The sequence below is a fragment of the Notolepis coatsorum genome (assembly GCF_963971535.1).
Source record: "Notolepis coatsorum genome assembly, chromosome: 6".
Lineage (NCBI taxonomy): Eukaryota > Metazoa > Chordata > Actinopteri > Aulopiformes > Paralepididae > Notolepis > Notolepis coatsorum.
The window spans coordinates 43,287,912-43,304,202 of NC_140170.1; the positions used below are offsets into that span (position 1 = coordinate 43,287,912).

Consider the following 16,291-nt stretch of genomic DNA (forward strand, 5'->3'; position numbering starts at 1 on the left):
ACTGCGGACGAGACGGGCGCCAAAGGAGTCAGCTGAAAACAGCCCCCCCGGCAGAAGGGGCGTATGCTGGCGTTGTTGATCACCATGACGAAGCCTCCATTAAAAAAAACCCACCCAGAGGGGTCGAGGCAGAGAAGGCTGACATGATTGGCAGACGTCATGAATGTGCAGAGGCACACTCAACCGTGTAACCCGGGAGTTGACTCTGCTCCAACACACCAGGGAATCAACCACCCTCTCTATACAGACGGTGGTTGTTCCTATAACCCCTCAAGAAAAAACTCAAACACACCTGCGGGTATACACTGGCTATACCGCAGTACAAGTGTTTCAGTTTTCAAAAAAGGGTTATCCCAGGCCTACGGTATCAACGAAACTTTACTTCGGACCGGGCCCGGCGGCACGGGAAGCATAGGGTTACCAGAGGAGGTCCAAGACCACCCCAACAGCCCCCTCTTCGCCACGCATGAGAGAGGAGCGAAAATAATGGAGAACCAGCCCTAAGCACACCGCACTTGGTATTCCCAGGCGGTCTCCCAACCAAGTACTAACCAGGACCGAACCTGCGTAGCGTCCGAGATCGGACGAGATCGGGCGTGTATAGGTTGGTATGGCCGTAAGCCATTACGATAGTGCAGAGTACAACATGTACCCAACAAAGGGTCTCCATAGCGCCTAACCCTGTGACACCCGGACCGACCCGGCATTTTTCCCCCCGAAAAAAGCACAAGTCCCTCAGGGTACCAGAACAGCAGATCTGCATCCCCGGCGGACAACGGGTTAACTGACCTGGACCAGCGCGACCAGACCAGTCCTGTGTCCTAACCACGCCGACATGCCCACTCCAGAAGAGGGGGTAGGTATGCGTGTCGATCTAAAACATGAAAAGAGGGCGCCACCCAGACGGTCCTATCTGGACCGTGCTCAGTGGCCCACCCCAAGGGCGTGAGACCCCTCTACCTATGTTCTGATCTATTCCGTTAACATCCCCCAAATATGAACGAGAATTCATCGAGACAACCTAGTAAACTGGCGCTCGGAAGAGACAACTCCATCCCAGTTGCCCTATAAAAACGCTGTTTTAACAAGCAACCAAGGCGCACTTAGCCCCTGTGTGATTCTTTAACAGAAATACGCCGAGCCAGCACTATGTATGCGTCGAGACCCAAACACATCAATGGATAGTCTAGCAAGACACCAAACATTGTTCCTCCAAGTCGCCTGGGAGAACGACACGGAGCCGTCGTGCTTCATGTACCTTCCTCTTTATATTCAAAAAAGAAAGAACACAGACTGACATGAATCCCACGCGACGCAGCTGAGGACATCCCACCATCCTCGCCATAGGGAGGAGACGGAAATCCCCAGAGAGACATCCCACGCGAGCTGTATAGATTGAAAAGAATATATTGCAACATTGAGCTATGTAATATTTGGGTTAGGGCTCTCCGAGGAGGAGGCACTGAACCAATACACACTCAATAATCGAATTGAATCGAATACACACACAATAGAGCAGAACTCCTTTTTGAAGTTCTACCCACCTTGACAATCTGAGGAGGAGGCTCTGAACTCTGAGGAGGCTCCCTCACAGGGAGGGAGAGTCCTAACTCACAGAAGGCCCGAGGAGGAGCTTCGTGAGGAGGAGCTCTGACAACTCCTTGAAACAGATCCATTACATGGACCTGAACAACTCACTGAAGTCTTACCAACAGAGACGCGCACAGTGACGTACTCTATGGCGGGGGAATTTCTGCGGTGCACACGCCCAATCTTCCAGGGCGTGGGACCAGGAAACTCCCCCCCCCCCCCCCCCCCCTCTTACCCTGTAACGTGCCGAACAGCAACGTGACAGGAACCTTGAAGGACAGGAGGTTTTAACCCCTGACCAATCAAAAAGGGGAGGAAAGGATTACCAGTTCACCCCTTTACGACCCCACACCCATGATACGATGTAATGACAAAAAAGAGCATGACACAGTCATAGTCAGCTACATGAAGTGTCTAACAGCTTCACACAGCTCATGTGCTAACCTGCTCTCTGATTTTTACTAAGGAAAAAACACAGAATAGAGAGGGCCCCCTTAAGAGCCCCGGTACCAGACTTACACATGTGCTTCTGTGGCCAAACCTAACCCAGTTGTAGATCACAAGACACACACAACCCTTTATCACAACAAAAAATGGCAAGTACACTTGCTACAGAGGAACGCCGTTTTTCATAACGAGAGAATACAGAATCCTCGATTATGTATTGGCCACAGGCCTTGCTAAGCACACACGATAAGCGACCAAACAATCTTTTCTTTAGGAAAATATAGTTTCTTAAGCGATTAGCACAACCCCAGCAATTAAGCTAAGGGTTACATCGTATCCCCACAAACACAGTGACACAATATATTGTAAACAACATGTCTGAGAGGAGGGTGGGGAAGCCCCAGGGAAACCGGGGGGATCACCCCTCCTACCTTACCCTAGATACGGCCAAGTTGAACAGGTAACCCTGTTAATATGTGAACACACTGTTCATTGTCATTACAGGCTGAGAAAAGAATTCATTCTTCACTCATATGTCACTAAGCATAGCTTTATAGGTTAATTAACCCCCTTAGTTGTGAGTTCACGGTACATGAACACACATGTTCTCAACACAACTAACCAGATCATTTTTACACATGTAAAACAACAACCCGATTTCTATGGAGAGAGAAGCCATACCAGTGACAAGACAATTCACACACAACACGCGTCGTATCCTCAATGTATTGCAGCAACACCCGTTTTGGAAAACATCGTTATTACAAAACATTTAGAAGGGAAGGAAAGAAGAAGTGTTTAAGGTCCGGTCGGGACCTTCCTACTCTGAGCGCAGGCCAAGCGAACTGCAATCTGGCTAACGGGGCACCGACGTTGAACATAGCATTCCTGTGTTGACGACAAGGGCAGGGTCGCTGCGCCACCCAGCCGCTACGGTTCTCCATGTTGACGCAGTCCTCGCCGGCCGGGCTCCCGGTAGGTTCGACTAACATCCTCTGTCAAAGATGACGTCGTAGTCAGAGTGTTTAAGGCATGTTATAGTCACAGAAAACGTTCAACAGTGTAGCATTAAGCTAACAGCCGTTCGGCTGATAGCAACAAGCTAACGATTACTAGCCTGGTAAACACAGCGAGCTAACGCCGCAGCTAACAGCTGCGCAGCTAACAGCTGACTGGCTAACACAGTAGTCCACAAACTAGCACGCAAGCTAAGCAGCTATCACCTGAACTGTACACAATGACATAACAAGCCACACTTCAGACAGGCCGCTGTCCCAATCCCTCCCCTAACAGGGAAAAGAAAAAGAGTGTCAGAACACAGTTGTCAACGGTGATCCAGACATACAGCGGGGCCCTTTGAGCATGGAACTCCCGATAAAGAAGATCCTATGCCCACATTTCCTCGTTAGGGTATACTTTCATTTGTATATGAAAGATGGGGCCTGCACGGGACAGAGAAGCATCCGCTCGAGAATCCTGGGATCACCAGGATCTAGTCGCGGCCCACTAGATTAACCATCATGGGCGTCAGACCAAGATCCTTTGACCGCCGTTTAAGCCGAGCAGAGGACCCTAGCCTGGAGTCGGCGTTTCATAAATTGTCAGTTAACCCCCACATCATCAACAACAACCAGAGCTCGCAAGCAAAACAGTATGTACCCAACCTGGAAACAACCGCTTCTCACAACAGTCCTACAGTCCAGCTGTGTTGCCGGAGGGTAATCCCATCCAGCCGCAGCAAGGAGAACTGTAGCTGGGAAGCATGTCAGCGGCGTGAGCTCCTAATACGAAAAAGCCGTTGAAGGTCGGAATGATCCAGACACTCCAGTAACGAAGACAATATCGCCGTATTTTCTCAAATAGTGAGAGAGAAAATAAAGATATGATGTCAACGTATCTCCTTGTTACTTTCCTCAGACTAAATATTTTTCTCCACGTCAAGTGGGCATATAGCAGGCACTCGCTTGTGGATGAAATTTGCGAAGGAGATGAGTGTGTGGCCCCACCCCTGCTTATGTAGGTAAGCGGATGGGGGTGTGGTCAGATGAATGCTGGCATGTAAAGGTACATGGTGGAAGTTTTTATTCAGTGTATATACGCTGAAGCGAGATATATGCAGACAGGTGCTGAGCAAGCCATAACGACATAGAACCACTGGTCTAGAGTATCGAAACTTGATGGCTGCATTAGAGAACAGTAGCAATGGTTCTGTGTGGTATGGTGCTGAAATCTCATCATTTTACATATGGTAATTTTTATTTAATAAAATCTTGGAAATAACCAACCAGAAATGTTGCATCACACACGTAAAACACATGTTACCTTTTTCACCCCTGACCAGTTTGCATCCCTGTTCAAAACATTTCACATCAACCTTTTTGCTCCGTCTTAACTGTGTGCTTTCTTCTTTTGCATGCAGACTTTCTGGTCTCTTGGTGGTCTAGGTGGCTGCATATTCGTTTTCCATTGTTGCAGAAAATAGGCTGCATTATGTGCACGAAGATTCTTATGGCGTCTCATTCATTCTAGGCATATGTCTGGTATCGTGAGAAGGATGACCAAGCGCATGCCTCCCCCCTCTCTCTGTGCCTCCCCTCTCTCTGTCTCCCCTCTCTCGGTGCCTCTCCCCTCTCTCTGTGCCTCCACTCTCTGTCTCCCCTTTCTCTGTGTCTCCCCTCTCTCTGTGTCTCCCCTCTCTCTGTGTCTCCCCTCTCTCTGTGCCTCCCCTCTCTCTGTGCCTCCCCTCTCTCTGTGTCTCCCCTCTCTCTGTGTCTCCCCTCTCTCTGTGCCTCCCCTCTCTCTGTGCCTCCCCTCTCTCTGTGCTTCCCATCTCTCTGTGTCTCCCTCTTCCTATACCTCTATTTCTTTGCCCAGAGCCAATTGCTTAAACAGACAAGCTTGTTTACATTGTCAGACGACAGGGCAGCTCACTTCTTCTGGACAATATGCCCAGACAATGAAAATAACCTCTCACATGGTGCTGTGTGAGAGGGGGAGAGAGATAACTTCAGTTTTACTGTACAAAAGTATATTAGTCTGTAAAAGGTTGGCAAGAGATTCCACATTGTTTTGATTCCACATAATAGAAGGGGATGTTTTTGTGACCCTTTATTTATCCCCATTGTGTGATTTGCTTTAGAAGTGCGAGAAGAATTTAGCTTACCTACTTGTTTTAGTGAAGCTTGTAAAGTTGCATGTTATATTTAGCAGGTCAACATGGCCATCTGTTGTTGACTATTGGGCTTTGCCATGTTATGACTATTTTCAGCATATTTATTTTATGTTAAATGTAGTACCTTGTTTTACTGGACAATATTTGTCATTTTGGTGTATTTAATTTAATAAACATACGTTTGCATAAAGCAACCATATCTGTCCACTCCCATGTTGACAAGAGTATTAATTTTTTTAATTTTCGATTAATCACAGTTAACGATGGACAACCGTGCGATTGATTACGATTTTAAATATTTGAATAGATTGACGGCCCTAATAAAAACCCATTGATTCCCTCTAGGTCACTCCGGAGGGGACGTTCCTGGACGTGCGGACCATCGGGCGCTTCTGTTACGAGGACGACCTCCTGACGCTGTCGGCTGTTTACACAGAAGCCCAGGCGGAGGGCCAGCCCGGCTTCCCCCGCCTGTACACAGACAAGACCATCAACTCACTCAAACACCGCCTGCTGGTCTATCTGTGGAGGAGGGCCGAGCAGGACGGCAGCGCCACGGCCAAGAGAAGGTCTCTATGTGCTCATAGATCCACGTTATACTTCCACCTCCGTCTGGGATATGAGAACCAGAAGTGTGCCCTGCATGCTAACCTCTTGAGCATCCTCATCTGGAACAACGTTTTAGTACAAGGATGGTTCCTTTCCATCTTTATTTCATCTCCAAGGATCATTGAGAGCAAGTCCTCATTTACAATGACATACAAATCGTACAAAGCACAATAAATACAAACAAGAGAACAATATAGAAACAGAAAGTCAAATCAATTAAACATTTAAAATAATTAAAAGCAACTGCAGACTGTGGTGAAGTGGTTGGCTATTACAGATTTAAACTGACCAATATATACTAATGAATTGAGTTTTTTTTTATATAACTCTTGATTTTGGTTAATTCTTCACTTTTCCAAAGTAATTTTCCGTTTCTTTTCCAAAGTCACCTTTTCTCATTTTTTAATACAGTTTTTCTTTACAGTATGAATTCCGCTTTTTCATAGACAATTTACAAAAAAGTTCAGTGGTTACGAAAATGTGCATAAACATTTTTTACTTTTTCCTTTTATTTTCCAAAATCACCTTTTCACATTTTACATCAACCTTTTCTTTTCTTTTTTTTGTATCCACTTTTTCTCCTCCTATTTTTCTGTATTTTCCTCCCATCCCAATTTAGTCATTATGCCAATTCCCCCCTCCCCTTCCTGGTCGTTGCGCGCATGTGCCCCCCACTGGTCGGTCTAGGGAGCCCTGAAGTCTTATCAGATACATAGGAGACAGCCAGCAGCCTCTTTTCACCTGGCAGCGAGGACTCTCATTGGTGAAGTGTAACGCGTGCGAGGTCACACTACCTTCACCATTTCCCTCCCTCGCTGTGCAGGCGCCCTGACCGACCTGTAGGAGTCGCTGTTTACAACGACCAGATTACCACCCACCGGCTTCCCTCCCGCTGACTCTGCCAATTGAGCCAGTATGACGACCGGCCAAGCCGGAGGCACCGCTGACAGCCGGATTCGATACCAGTGTCTCTGCAGTGGTAGACAGACGCTTAGTCCGCTGTGCTACCCGGCCGCCAACCTTTTCTTTTCTTTACAGTATGATGTTCCGTTTTTGCATAGCCAATCTACACATTTTTCTAGAATAAGACAACCACCACCACAAGACAAACAAGACAGGACAGGGCATTGGTATATGAGGGATAGCCGTTTTTGTTCTTGTTTGGTCTGGTCCGTTTATGGTCCTGACATTCATTTCTCAGTTATTGCATGTGTTAGCTGCCTCCCATTCTTCCCAACATTTAACATTGAATTTGACCTCCAAGCGAGGGGGGAAACACTCGCTCCTCTTGGCATAAACCCCGTTGGTGTGCGAGAGAGAGCCCCTCATTAGGGGGGGGCCCTGCGCTAAGGGTGAATGACATGAGTTTTAAAGTGATTTGCAAAAGATTCCATGTTTCTGGGGCACAGAAGCTATTTCACAAGGCAAGTCATTAAGAACAAATTCTTAATTACAATGGCAGCCTGGCAAGAGACACTAGGGAGGTGGGCTTGAACAGGGGTTCCCAAAGTTGGGGTCGCGAGCCGCCGCGGGGGGGTCGCCAGATGCATTCAGGCATTTTTTATGCATTCAGGCCACTGAACTTAGAAGCAGGCCAGGCCAGTGTTTCTAGTTGCACCAGCGCAATAGTTAGATAACCTAGGTGGGGAACCGTCGATTGTCAGTGAGTTGCTTCCAGTCAACATGCACAAAACAGATTGTTTTTTCATCCGTACATTTCCGTTTTATACCGTTTTGAATATGAGTATAGTTTTGGTGATTCTTAGTAATCCCAGGAAAAGACGCGATAATAGCCCTTTAGTGGAATCCACTAAACACGTTGTAATTTTTCGCCTGATTATCTAATCATCCTGAAATCAACGCTAGATTATCGTTATTATCCTTCCTCATGCAAGAATGAAAAGGGCACTGGAAAAGGGCACCCCCCCCCCCACCACAGCCAACGGTAAACGGCCACACACAGTCCACACAGACGGCTTCAATCGCGGTAGAAAGAAATATCAGATCAACGCAAGATTGGATATACAGAGTCCTTACCTGGTCTCTGATGTAATGCAAAAAAAGTATCCAATTATCTGATCACCATTTGATGTACTGGGCGTGGAGGTCCGTGCCACGTTCTCCAGCATTGCATATGGGGGGGGGGGGGGCAGCCTCGCAGATGTATTGTTGAAACAGGTTACCTCGCTGGAGTATTTAAACCCTGCCCGCACGGCTCAGCTCGGCTCAGATAACAAACCACAGCGTTTATAATGTAGTGCAGTTGCTGCCACAATGCGTTAGGGGGCGGTATTGACCATCTGCAATCGCAGACACACTCGGAACAATATGCACAAGGTGCCTCGATGAATTATGAATGGCAGTAGCGAATAAAAGAAATAACGAGTTAAACACGTATATATACGTGGATGGCCGCGGTTGTGTTAAAAGCGCAGAATACATCAATAATAACAACTAAATATAAGCACAGGAAAACACAGGCAAGCAAACACAGTCAACAAATGAGATATGAAGAAACACCTGTAGGAATGTAATGGGAATATTACATGGCAGAAAAACAGTTGCAGGAATCAATGAGAATGGGTCTCATTCTCCAACGGACTTACAACAAAAAGGGGTTTCTCTTAGGGCCATTTGAGACCTTTTCGGGCAAGACATGAATATAGACTATATTATAATATAATATTAATTATATATGTTTTATTGGGACGGTTGGTGAATCCCAAAATTGTCCCGAAAAGGTCTCAAATGGCCCTAAGAGAAAGCCCTTTTTGTCGTAAGTCCTTGGTGAATGAGATTGTCTGAGATGACATATTTGAAGCAGAGATGGGAATACGTTTATATCCAGTTTTAAGATTTTCTACAGAGCACTCCAGTCGCGGGCAGCAGCGGATTTGATTTGATTTGATTGAAGTTTATTTCAAATATGCAACAACAACAAACAAACATCAAGTACAGATATAGCCTTGGCTTAAGCCGTTCAAATAATAAATGTATATAAAGGTAGGGGGGGTGACACAGGTGGGGGGGGGTGAAACAGGTGGGGGGGTGACACAAGTAGGGGGGGTGACACAGGTAGGGGGGGGTGACACAGGTGGGGGGGGTGACACAGGTGGGGGGGGGGGGTGACACAGGTGGGGGGGTGACACAGGTGGGGGGGGGTGACAGGTGGGGGGGTGACACAGGTAGGGGGGGTGATACATTCATTTATTTTGCATTTATTTTAAATTGGTTGGACCTTATGGTGTTCTTGTTTTGTTTTTTGACTTATTGTGATGTTTCTTCTTGACTTGTTTAACACTTTAAGGACCGTCCACGTATATAGACGTGTTTCAGTGCGATGCGTTGTGGACCAGAGCCACGTATATAGCCGTGGCAAGTTGTTATTGTTTTATTCCATATTTATAACACTATTAACGTCCGCGATCGAGATGCATGACCTACCCACATATTTGATTTTCGAAACATGCAATACCGGCCAGATCCGCTTAGGGGCGCCATCGCTCCACTGCAGTATCATTGAGGGCGATTGTAAAAAAAATTCTTTTACAGTCTGTGGGCGGATCATATGAGCCTCGATTCCAAACGAAGACCCTCCATCTTTGATCCCGTTACCGAACGCATATTTCAGCCTGGAATAATGGGATTTATGATTAGCCAATGGACATATCGATCTACCAGAATCCGATGACTAATGAAGAAATGCTGCCGGCGATCACATGGCCTGACGGTAGGATACTATTCCCCCAAATTACAGCTGGATTGGACATTGTTTTAAAACCTAACGTAATCACTGACATTGGCTACCTGAACGCACACTATATTGCTAATCAATAATACTAACCGCCCCCATTTCATCCATAGATGCTCTGTAATAGTCCGGATGCTACGCAGTTTGTTTTATTTCATTCGTGTATATATACAGCAGAAATGGCGTTTGATATAACGGCGCCAACGTTTAGCCTATTATCTAGCTTCCTGGAAAAAAGACGAGACGAAAAGCGCGATAAACCTTATATTCATGACGCTATAAAATGACAACCACCCGATGGATTTTTATTTTCTTTAAGCCATTATGAAGGCACAGTTTATGCACTCTAAGTGACAATGAGAATGGACAGATAGCAATACTATAAATTATATATATAGCTCTTAGAAAGTACATCGGTTTGTAAACAAACCTCTGTCCTCTGAGGCATAAATCGCCGCAAGACTGTGGTCGCCAAAGTGTTAAAGAAGATGTGACCGCTTGTTACCTTGTATTCAGGTGTGAAAAAGCTCTACTGTTTTGAGTCTGGGATGTAAAGTTTAGTCTGTCGCACATAACGCATAACTATTTTGAGTTCTGACCCAGAGTTTATGAAACATTATATACATACTATATCAATTGTGTGACTTCTAGGACTCCCATTGTATCCTTTGGAAAAAGAAAATGTCATTGGGCAGTCTTAAAACAAAACACAAAACCTTTTGTCTTTAACACATTGTCTGCCAGGCATTGTGCCCATCTTTGTGCCCTCTCTGCCAGCGCTGTAAGCCTATGGAGTCGCTCACCTTCTTTGCAGGGCTATAACTTTTTCTATATCGACATTACTATGGCCCATTCAACATCGGGTATCTATCGTTCCGGAAGTGGGAACGTTATATTTTTCCATTCATACATTGTCGTGTTAGTACCCTCATGTATATAAGTATGTTTTTAGACTGTATAGCAGTAATTCCTAAAACACGAGTTATAGGCCCCGACGCATATGATACATTATCGATTGCCGTTTTGTTCCTATACACGCTATATAAAAAAATTCAAATGTATATGATCGGTATACATTATGCTTCATCATGCGTGAAGGAAAGGGGGGGGGGTCGTTTATAATTCCTTGATTGTCAGTAACGGCTTTTCTTAGTATGGGTTGATACGTTGATCAGATGGATTGCAGTGAAATAAATAAACAATCGAGCTGAAAATAACGTTAGATTCCTCTTACCGTTCGGCGATGAGACTGGAGGAAAAATATTCCAATTATTTGACGTCGATCTGCTAGATCCATTTTCCGTTTGTATGACACAATAAACGCAGAAATCATATTGATTCTTGCGTTTCGAAAGCGATCCCAATGCACTCGAGTGTTTATCTAGACCCACGTTACAATATATCTCTGCCGGAGGAATTTCCCTGATGCACTGAGCGCCACTTCTGGTTTCGCGTGGAGTGTAACTAGCCTTTAGACTTTTAAGAGACAACGTTTTTATGTGATGGAAGCTTTATGCTGTGTGTGTGTGTCCGTGTGTGTGTGTGTGTCTGTGTGTGTCTGTGTGTGTCCGTGTGTGTCCGTGTCTGTGTGTGTGTCTGTGTGTGTCTGTGTGTGTCTGTGTGTGTCCGTGTCTGTGTGTGTGTGTGTGTGTGTCCGTCTGTGTGTGTGTGTCTGTGTGTGTCCGTCTGTGTGTGTGTCTGTGTGTCTGTGTGTGTGTGCCCGTGTGCCTCCCAGGTTTTTCCAGTTCTTTGACCAGTTGAGGAGGTTAAGGATGTGGAAGATGCAGCTGCTGGATGAGCATCATCTGTTCATTAAATACACCAGCGAGGACGTGGTCACACTCAGGGTTACTGACCCCTCACAGGTAGGAATATACACACACACACACACACACTCACACTCACACTCACACACACACACACACACACACACACACACACACTGATCCTGACCTTTCCAGGAGGTACCATTTGTTTGAATTGCTTAGTCTAGTTTTTCTTCACGTAATCACCTTGCCCTGCTATTGTTCTCTCTCTCTCTCTCTTTTTTTTATGAATAATTAAATATCGATACTTGGCGTCCTTGTATCGATACAGTATCGCCACGCAAAGTATCGCGATACTACTACGTATCGATTTCCCCCCCCCCCCCCCACCCCGTAACAGTGCAATACGATGCAGAGGAAAGACGCAGTAGACTGTAGACTCAGATTCCAGAGCCTACTAAAGAATGGATATTTTTTCATGATAAAGTTCCAGAGTGCTGGTTTGACATGTGATTTCCCATACATAAACAGATATTGTGTGATATGTGTCGTTGAAGAGTCCTTCTTAATATAATATTTACGTTCCTCCATATATTTTCCATACTCTCTCCTTCTCTCTCTCTCGTCTCGTCATATAGCCCTCGTTCTTTGTGGTGTACAACATGGTGTCCACCGAGGTGCTGGCCGTCTTCGAGAACACCTCGGACCAGCTGCTGGAGCTGTTCGAGAACTTCTGTGACCTGTTCAGGAACGCCACGCTGCACAGCCAGGCCGTCCAGTTCCCCTGCTCGGCCTCCTCCAACAACTACGCACGCCAGGTCCAGAGGCGGTATGGAGGGAGGGGAGATGGGTAGATGGTTGGGCGGGAGGGGTTATGATTGACGGAAGCTTGTCAGACTGGATCAGATGGATAGCTTGTTTATTTAATTTTTTTATTCATTTAAGTAGTATGAAATACTTGCCAGTTATGTAATAATTACATAACTGGCAAGTATTTCATACTACTTAAATGTGAGTAATTGATGCATAGCCGTTAGCTGACTTACCGAAACCCATGGTTGTGTTCCAATCTAGTTGGGCAGCTTCAGACAGGCAGCACACAGGGTCTAGTAAGAAAGAATTTTTAATTCACACCACAACATACAAACGCATGTTTTAACCATTCACAACAGAAGTCCTTGTGTATATGCTTGATCTTTCTCTCAGACCGACACAATGTCATGTCATTTCATTTGAATGTGCTTGGAGTACGAGACAACGATGATTGCCAGAATGTTCATGAAATTACTATCACTGTCACATTGTTGTTTTGTATTTTTGTACTATATTGTATTTGATCTGACTGTACCCCCTGGCCAGGGACTACAGACAACTCTACAGTTTTAAAGTGCATGGTCCCTGTCAAATGAACTAAACAGAAAGTAAACTATTTTAAATTATGCATGGTCCCTGTCAAATGAACTAAACAGAAAGTAAACTATTTAAAATTATGCATGGTCCCTGTCAAAGAACTAAACAGAAAGTAAACTATTTTAAATTGTGCATGGTCCCTGTCAAATGAACTAAACAGAAAGTAAACTATTTTAAATTGTGCATGGTCCCTTGACATTATTTGAATTAAACTCCCTACATAACTATCTGCAGTAACTCCCACCTATCTGGTATTCAAAACGGGTTATAACAGACATTAGGAACTATTTGCAGGTACTATTCAACCCTGGTCTAAATGAGAGCGAGGGAGGAAGAATGAATACCAATGGGAAAGAGAGAGGGAATATAACTAGACTAGACTAAGGGCGTTTTCACACCTAGCTAGGTGTGAAAATCTTACCAAATCTTACCAATGAGTGACAGTTTGCTCGCGCGTGTATTTGTTTTGGTCCGCTGTTGACACAGCCATGTGAACACAAACGAACTAAGGGACAAGTGCAACATTGTATCATTATAGTCCCTGTGTCTTACTGAATCGGAACAAAGCAAACGAACTACAGGTGTGAAAACGCCCTAAGACCTTTTGATGTTTCATTGAAAATGTGTATTTTTTTCGTCTTTTCTTAAAAAAAAATTGTTTTTAAGAACTTTAAAAGCGTTTTGATTTTCCCTTTTTTGGCTTAGAGAAAACAGTTTTTTAAATACACAAGTTCTAGAAATATGTATATTTTGAATGGTCTTGTTCTGAATTCTGTTTGTGTGTGTGCATGGGTCTGCATAATATCCACACGCGTGTGTTTGTGTGTCCTTGCACACATGTGTACTTATATGCTCGATCACGGTATACCCCTGTATAAACCGTCACGATTTAGGCTTTTAAGGCACACATTAATTTCCTTTTTCTCCCCTTTTTTTTGCCTTGTCCAGCTTGTATCCCTGATTTACTGAGCACTCCTGTCTCGTCTGTGTGTGTCCCAGATTCAAGGACACCATAGTGAATGCTAAGTACGGCGGGCACACGGAGGCAGTGCGTCGTCTGCTGGGCCAATTGCCCATCAGCGCCCAGTCCTACAGCAGCAGCCCCTACCTGGACCTCTCTCTCTTCAGCTACGACGACAAGTGGGTCTCGGTCATGGAAAGGCCAAAAACCTGTGGTGACCACCCTATTAGGTACTGCTAGAACTATACTGATTCATATCCGTACCAAGGGATGGGCATTTGAAGCCATATCAATATTAAAATATTCGATTTGTGTGAAAAAACTAAACAATTTGTTAGTCAAATAAACAAGGAAATCAAATCTAATTTGTTAAATTTATTGAACGTGGAAGGAAAAGAAACCTCAACCAGTTGGCTGAATCAGTGCGATCAGCTATAATAATAATAATAATAATAATAATAATAATAATAATAATAATAATAATAATAATAATAATAATAATAATAATAATAATAAAAATAAACTTTATTTGTATAGCACCTTTCATACAAGAATTGCAACCCAATTGCTTCACAGCAATAAAATAAACATACAATGACGATAAATTAGAAATACAAGGAGCATAAAATAGACATAATAAAAGCAATGCAGAAAATAAGAGAGGTACAAGATTCACCGCTTCTTCACACCCTGGCTTGATGTGGAATAATAAGACTGTTGATGTTTCAATACCTACACGTCATTTCAAATATTTTAATAACTGGTCATACTGTACACATCGACCAATATAAATGAGCATGGCGAAGGGGTCAGCCTATTAGGTATTGACACCACAGCAGTGGACAAAAATGATTTGATTTTGCTCCAAATCAGTGTCAGTAATGATATCAACCTGAAAATTGCTGCAGCAGCTTATCATAAAGCATGGGAATGGCAAAGCATGTTTATTGCATATTAATAGTTGATTAATTAATAGATGTACTGTGCTGAGCTGCATCTCACATGATTCCCAGTTTCCTAGCTTTTCTGTGGTGTATGGACCCCCCCCCTCCCCCTCCCCCCAGCAGGGTTACAATTAAAAACTCTTTCTCTTTCCAGGTTCTATGCGCGGGACTCTGGTCTATTGAAGTTTAAAATCCAGGCTGGCCTATTGAGTCGACCGGTGAACCATGCCGTGCGGCGTCTGGTAGCGTTCACCTTCCACCCGTTCGAGCCCTTCGCCATCTCCGTCCAGCGCACCAACGCCGAGTACGTGGTCAACTTTCACATGCGGCACATCTATGTGTGAGACTCTGCAGACCTCTGGATGCCCGCCGGCGGTGATGTGCGGACCACAGCGACCAGCCATTGAGCAGACGTGGCCCCCGCGGCCAAGGACCGAGCCCCCCTTCCTCTCCTCCTTCCCCCGAGAAGCAGCGAGGCTCCCGAGCTCTCCTCCTCCGCGCCACTTCAGGAGGAAACACGCCGCTCCTCAGGCCTCTCTTACCGACGAACAGCGGTCTCTCTCTCTCTCTCTCTCTCTCTCTCTCTCTCTCTCTCTCTCTCTCTCTCTCTCTCTCTCTCTCTCTCTCTCCACTACTCCTCCTCCTCCTCCCACAGCCAGAAGGCTGTAATTCTGCCTCCCTCCCTCCCTCCCCTCACGCCTCCTCCACAGCCGCCTCCGCTTTTCTCTCCTCCTCGGAACAAAGAGGGAGCCGTAGGGGAGAGGAGCGCTTGCACGGGTGTAAATGGAGAGGTGGAGGAAGCCATTGATGTGGGAGGTTGGTGGCAGCGCTGGGTATTTGGGCAGCGGGACGTCTTGGCAGCAACCAAAGGTGTTCTCCGAAAGTGCTTTACTATTCGTATCGGAACACTATGTAATGAAGACCTGGTCCTCTGTGTACATTTTTAAGTGTGGGGGGGGGGGGGGGGGGGCAATTTGAATATCTTATTCTTTGTACACATTGATTTTTTTCTTTTTTTTATATGTTACTAGATGTATATATTTTTTAGATGTATATATTTTATCTCAATAAAATAATCTAAACCCAACTCATTGTGTTGAGTTTTTAATTTTTCCAATATATTTGTATTCACATATTCAAGTTGCACAATATACAGTGAGTCAAACATTACAAAATGTAACAGACCCCCCCCCAAAATGATAGACCCCCCCCCCCCTTGTATCCCTCCCCATTTCTGCCATTATCAGAGCGAGGTGAGTCATAACACGAAGTACATCAACACATCATATGCACATATATATCATACATATATCTGTGACATCACTCAGAAGTTAAAGTATAAAGAATAGAATAATATAACATTTTGAAAATAAAAATGACAATTAACACATTGCCCGCCGGGCATTGTACCCATCATTGTACCCAGTCTGCCAGCGCTATAAGTCTATGGAGTGGCTCAGGGCTGGGCGATATGGCCAAAATTTTTATCGCGATAAAATTATAAAATTATTTTCATATACAGTAACTCGATATCGATAATTATCGTCGATATAGTGTCTGTCAAGTTTAATTAACTTCTATGCCCGGCGCCGATGGACGGGCTATTAATAGACTTGTTTTTCTGCTGCGAATGTCTCGAGT

The 16,291-nt window shown here is 44.8% G+C and overlaps 1 protein-coding gene across 1 annotated transcript in view; it reads left to right on the plus strand.

Annotated features, from left to right (window-relative positions):
• The window catches only part of det1 (DET1 partner of COP1 E3 ubiquitin ligase), a 45,693-nt gene extending 30,132 nt beyond the window's left edge, over positions 1-15,561 (plus strand). Inside the window, exons 5-9 of the mRNA XM_084317765.1 lie at positions 5,555-5,778; positions 11,305-11,434; positions 11,974-12,164; positions 13,745-13,936; positions 14,805-15,561. Coding sequence (XP_084173891.1) covers positions 5,555-5,778; positions 11,305-11,434; positions 11,974-12,164; positions 13,745-13,936; positions 14,805-14,994 — 927 coding nt within the window. The 3' untranslated portion in view covers positions 14,995-15,561. The remainder of the gene's footprint in view (positions 1-5,554; positions 5,779-11,304; positions 11,435-11,973; positions 12,165-13,744; positions 13,937-14,804) is intronic.
• Positions 15,562-16,291: the final 730 nt, after the last annotated feature.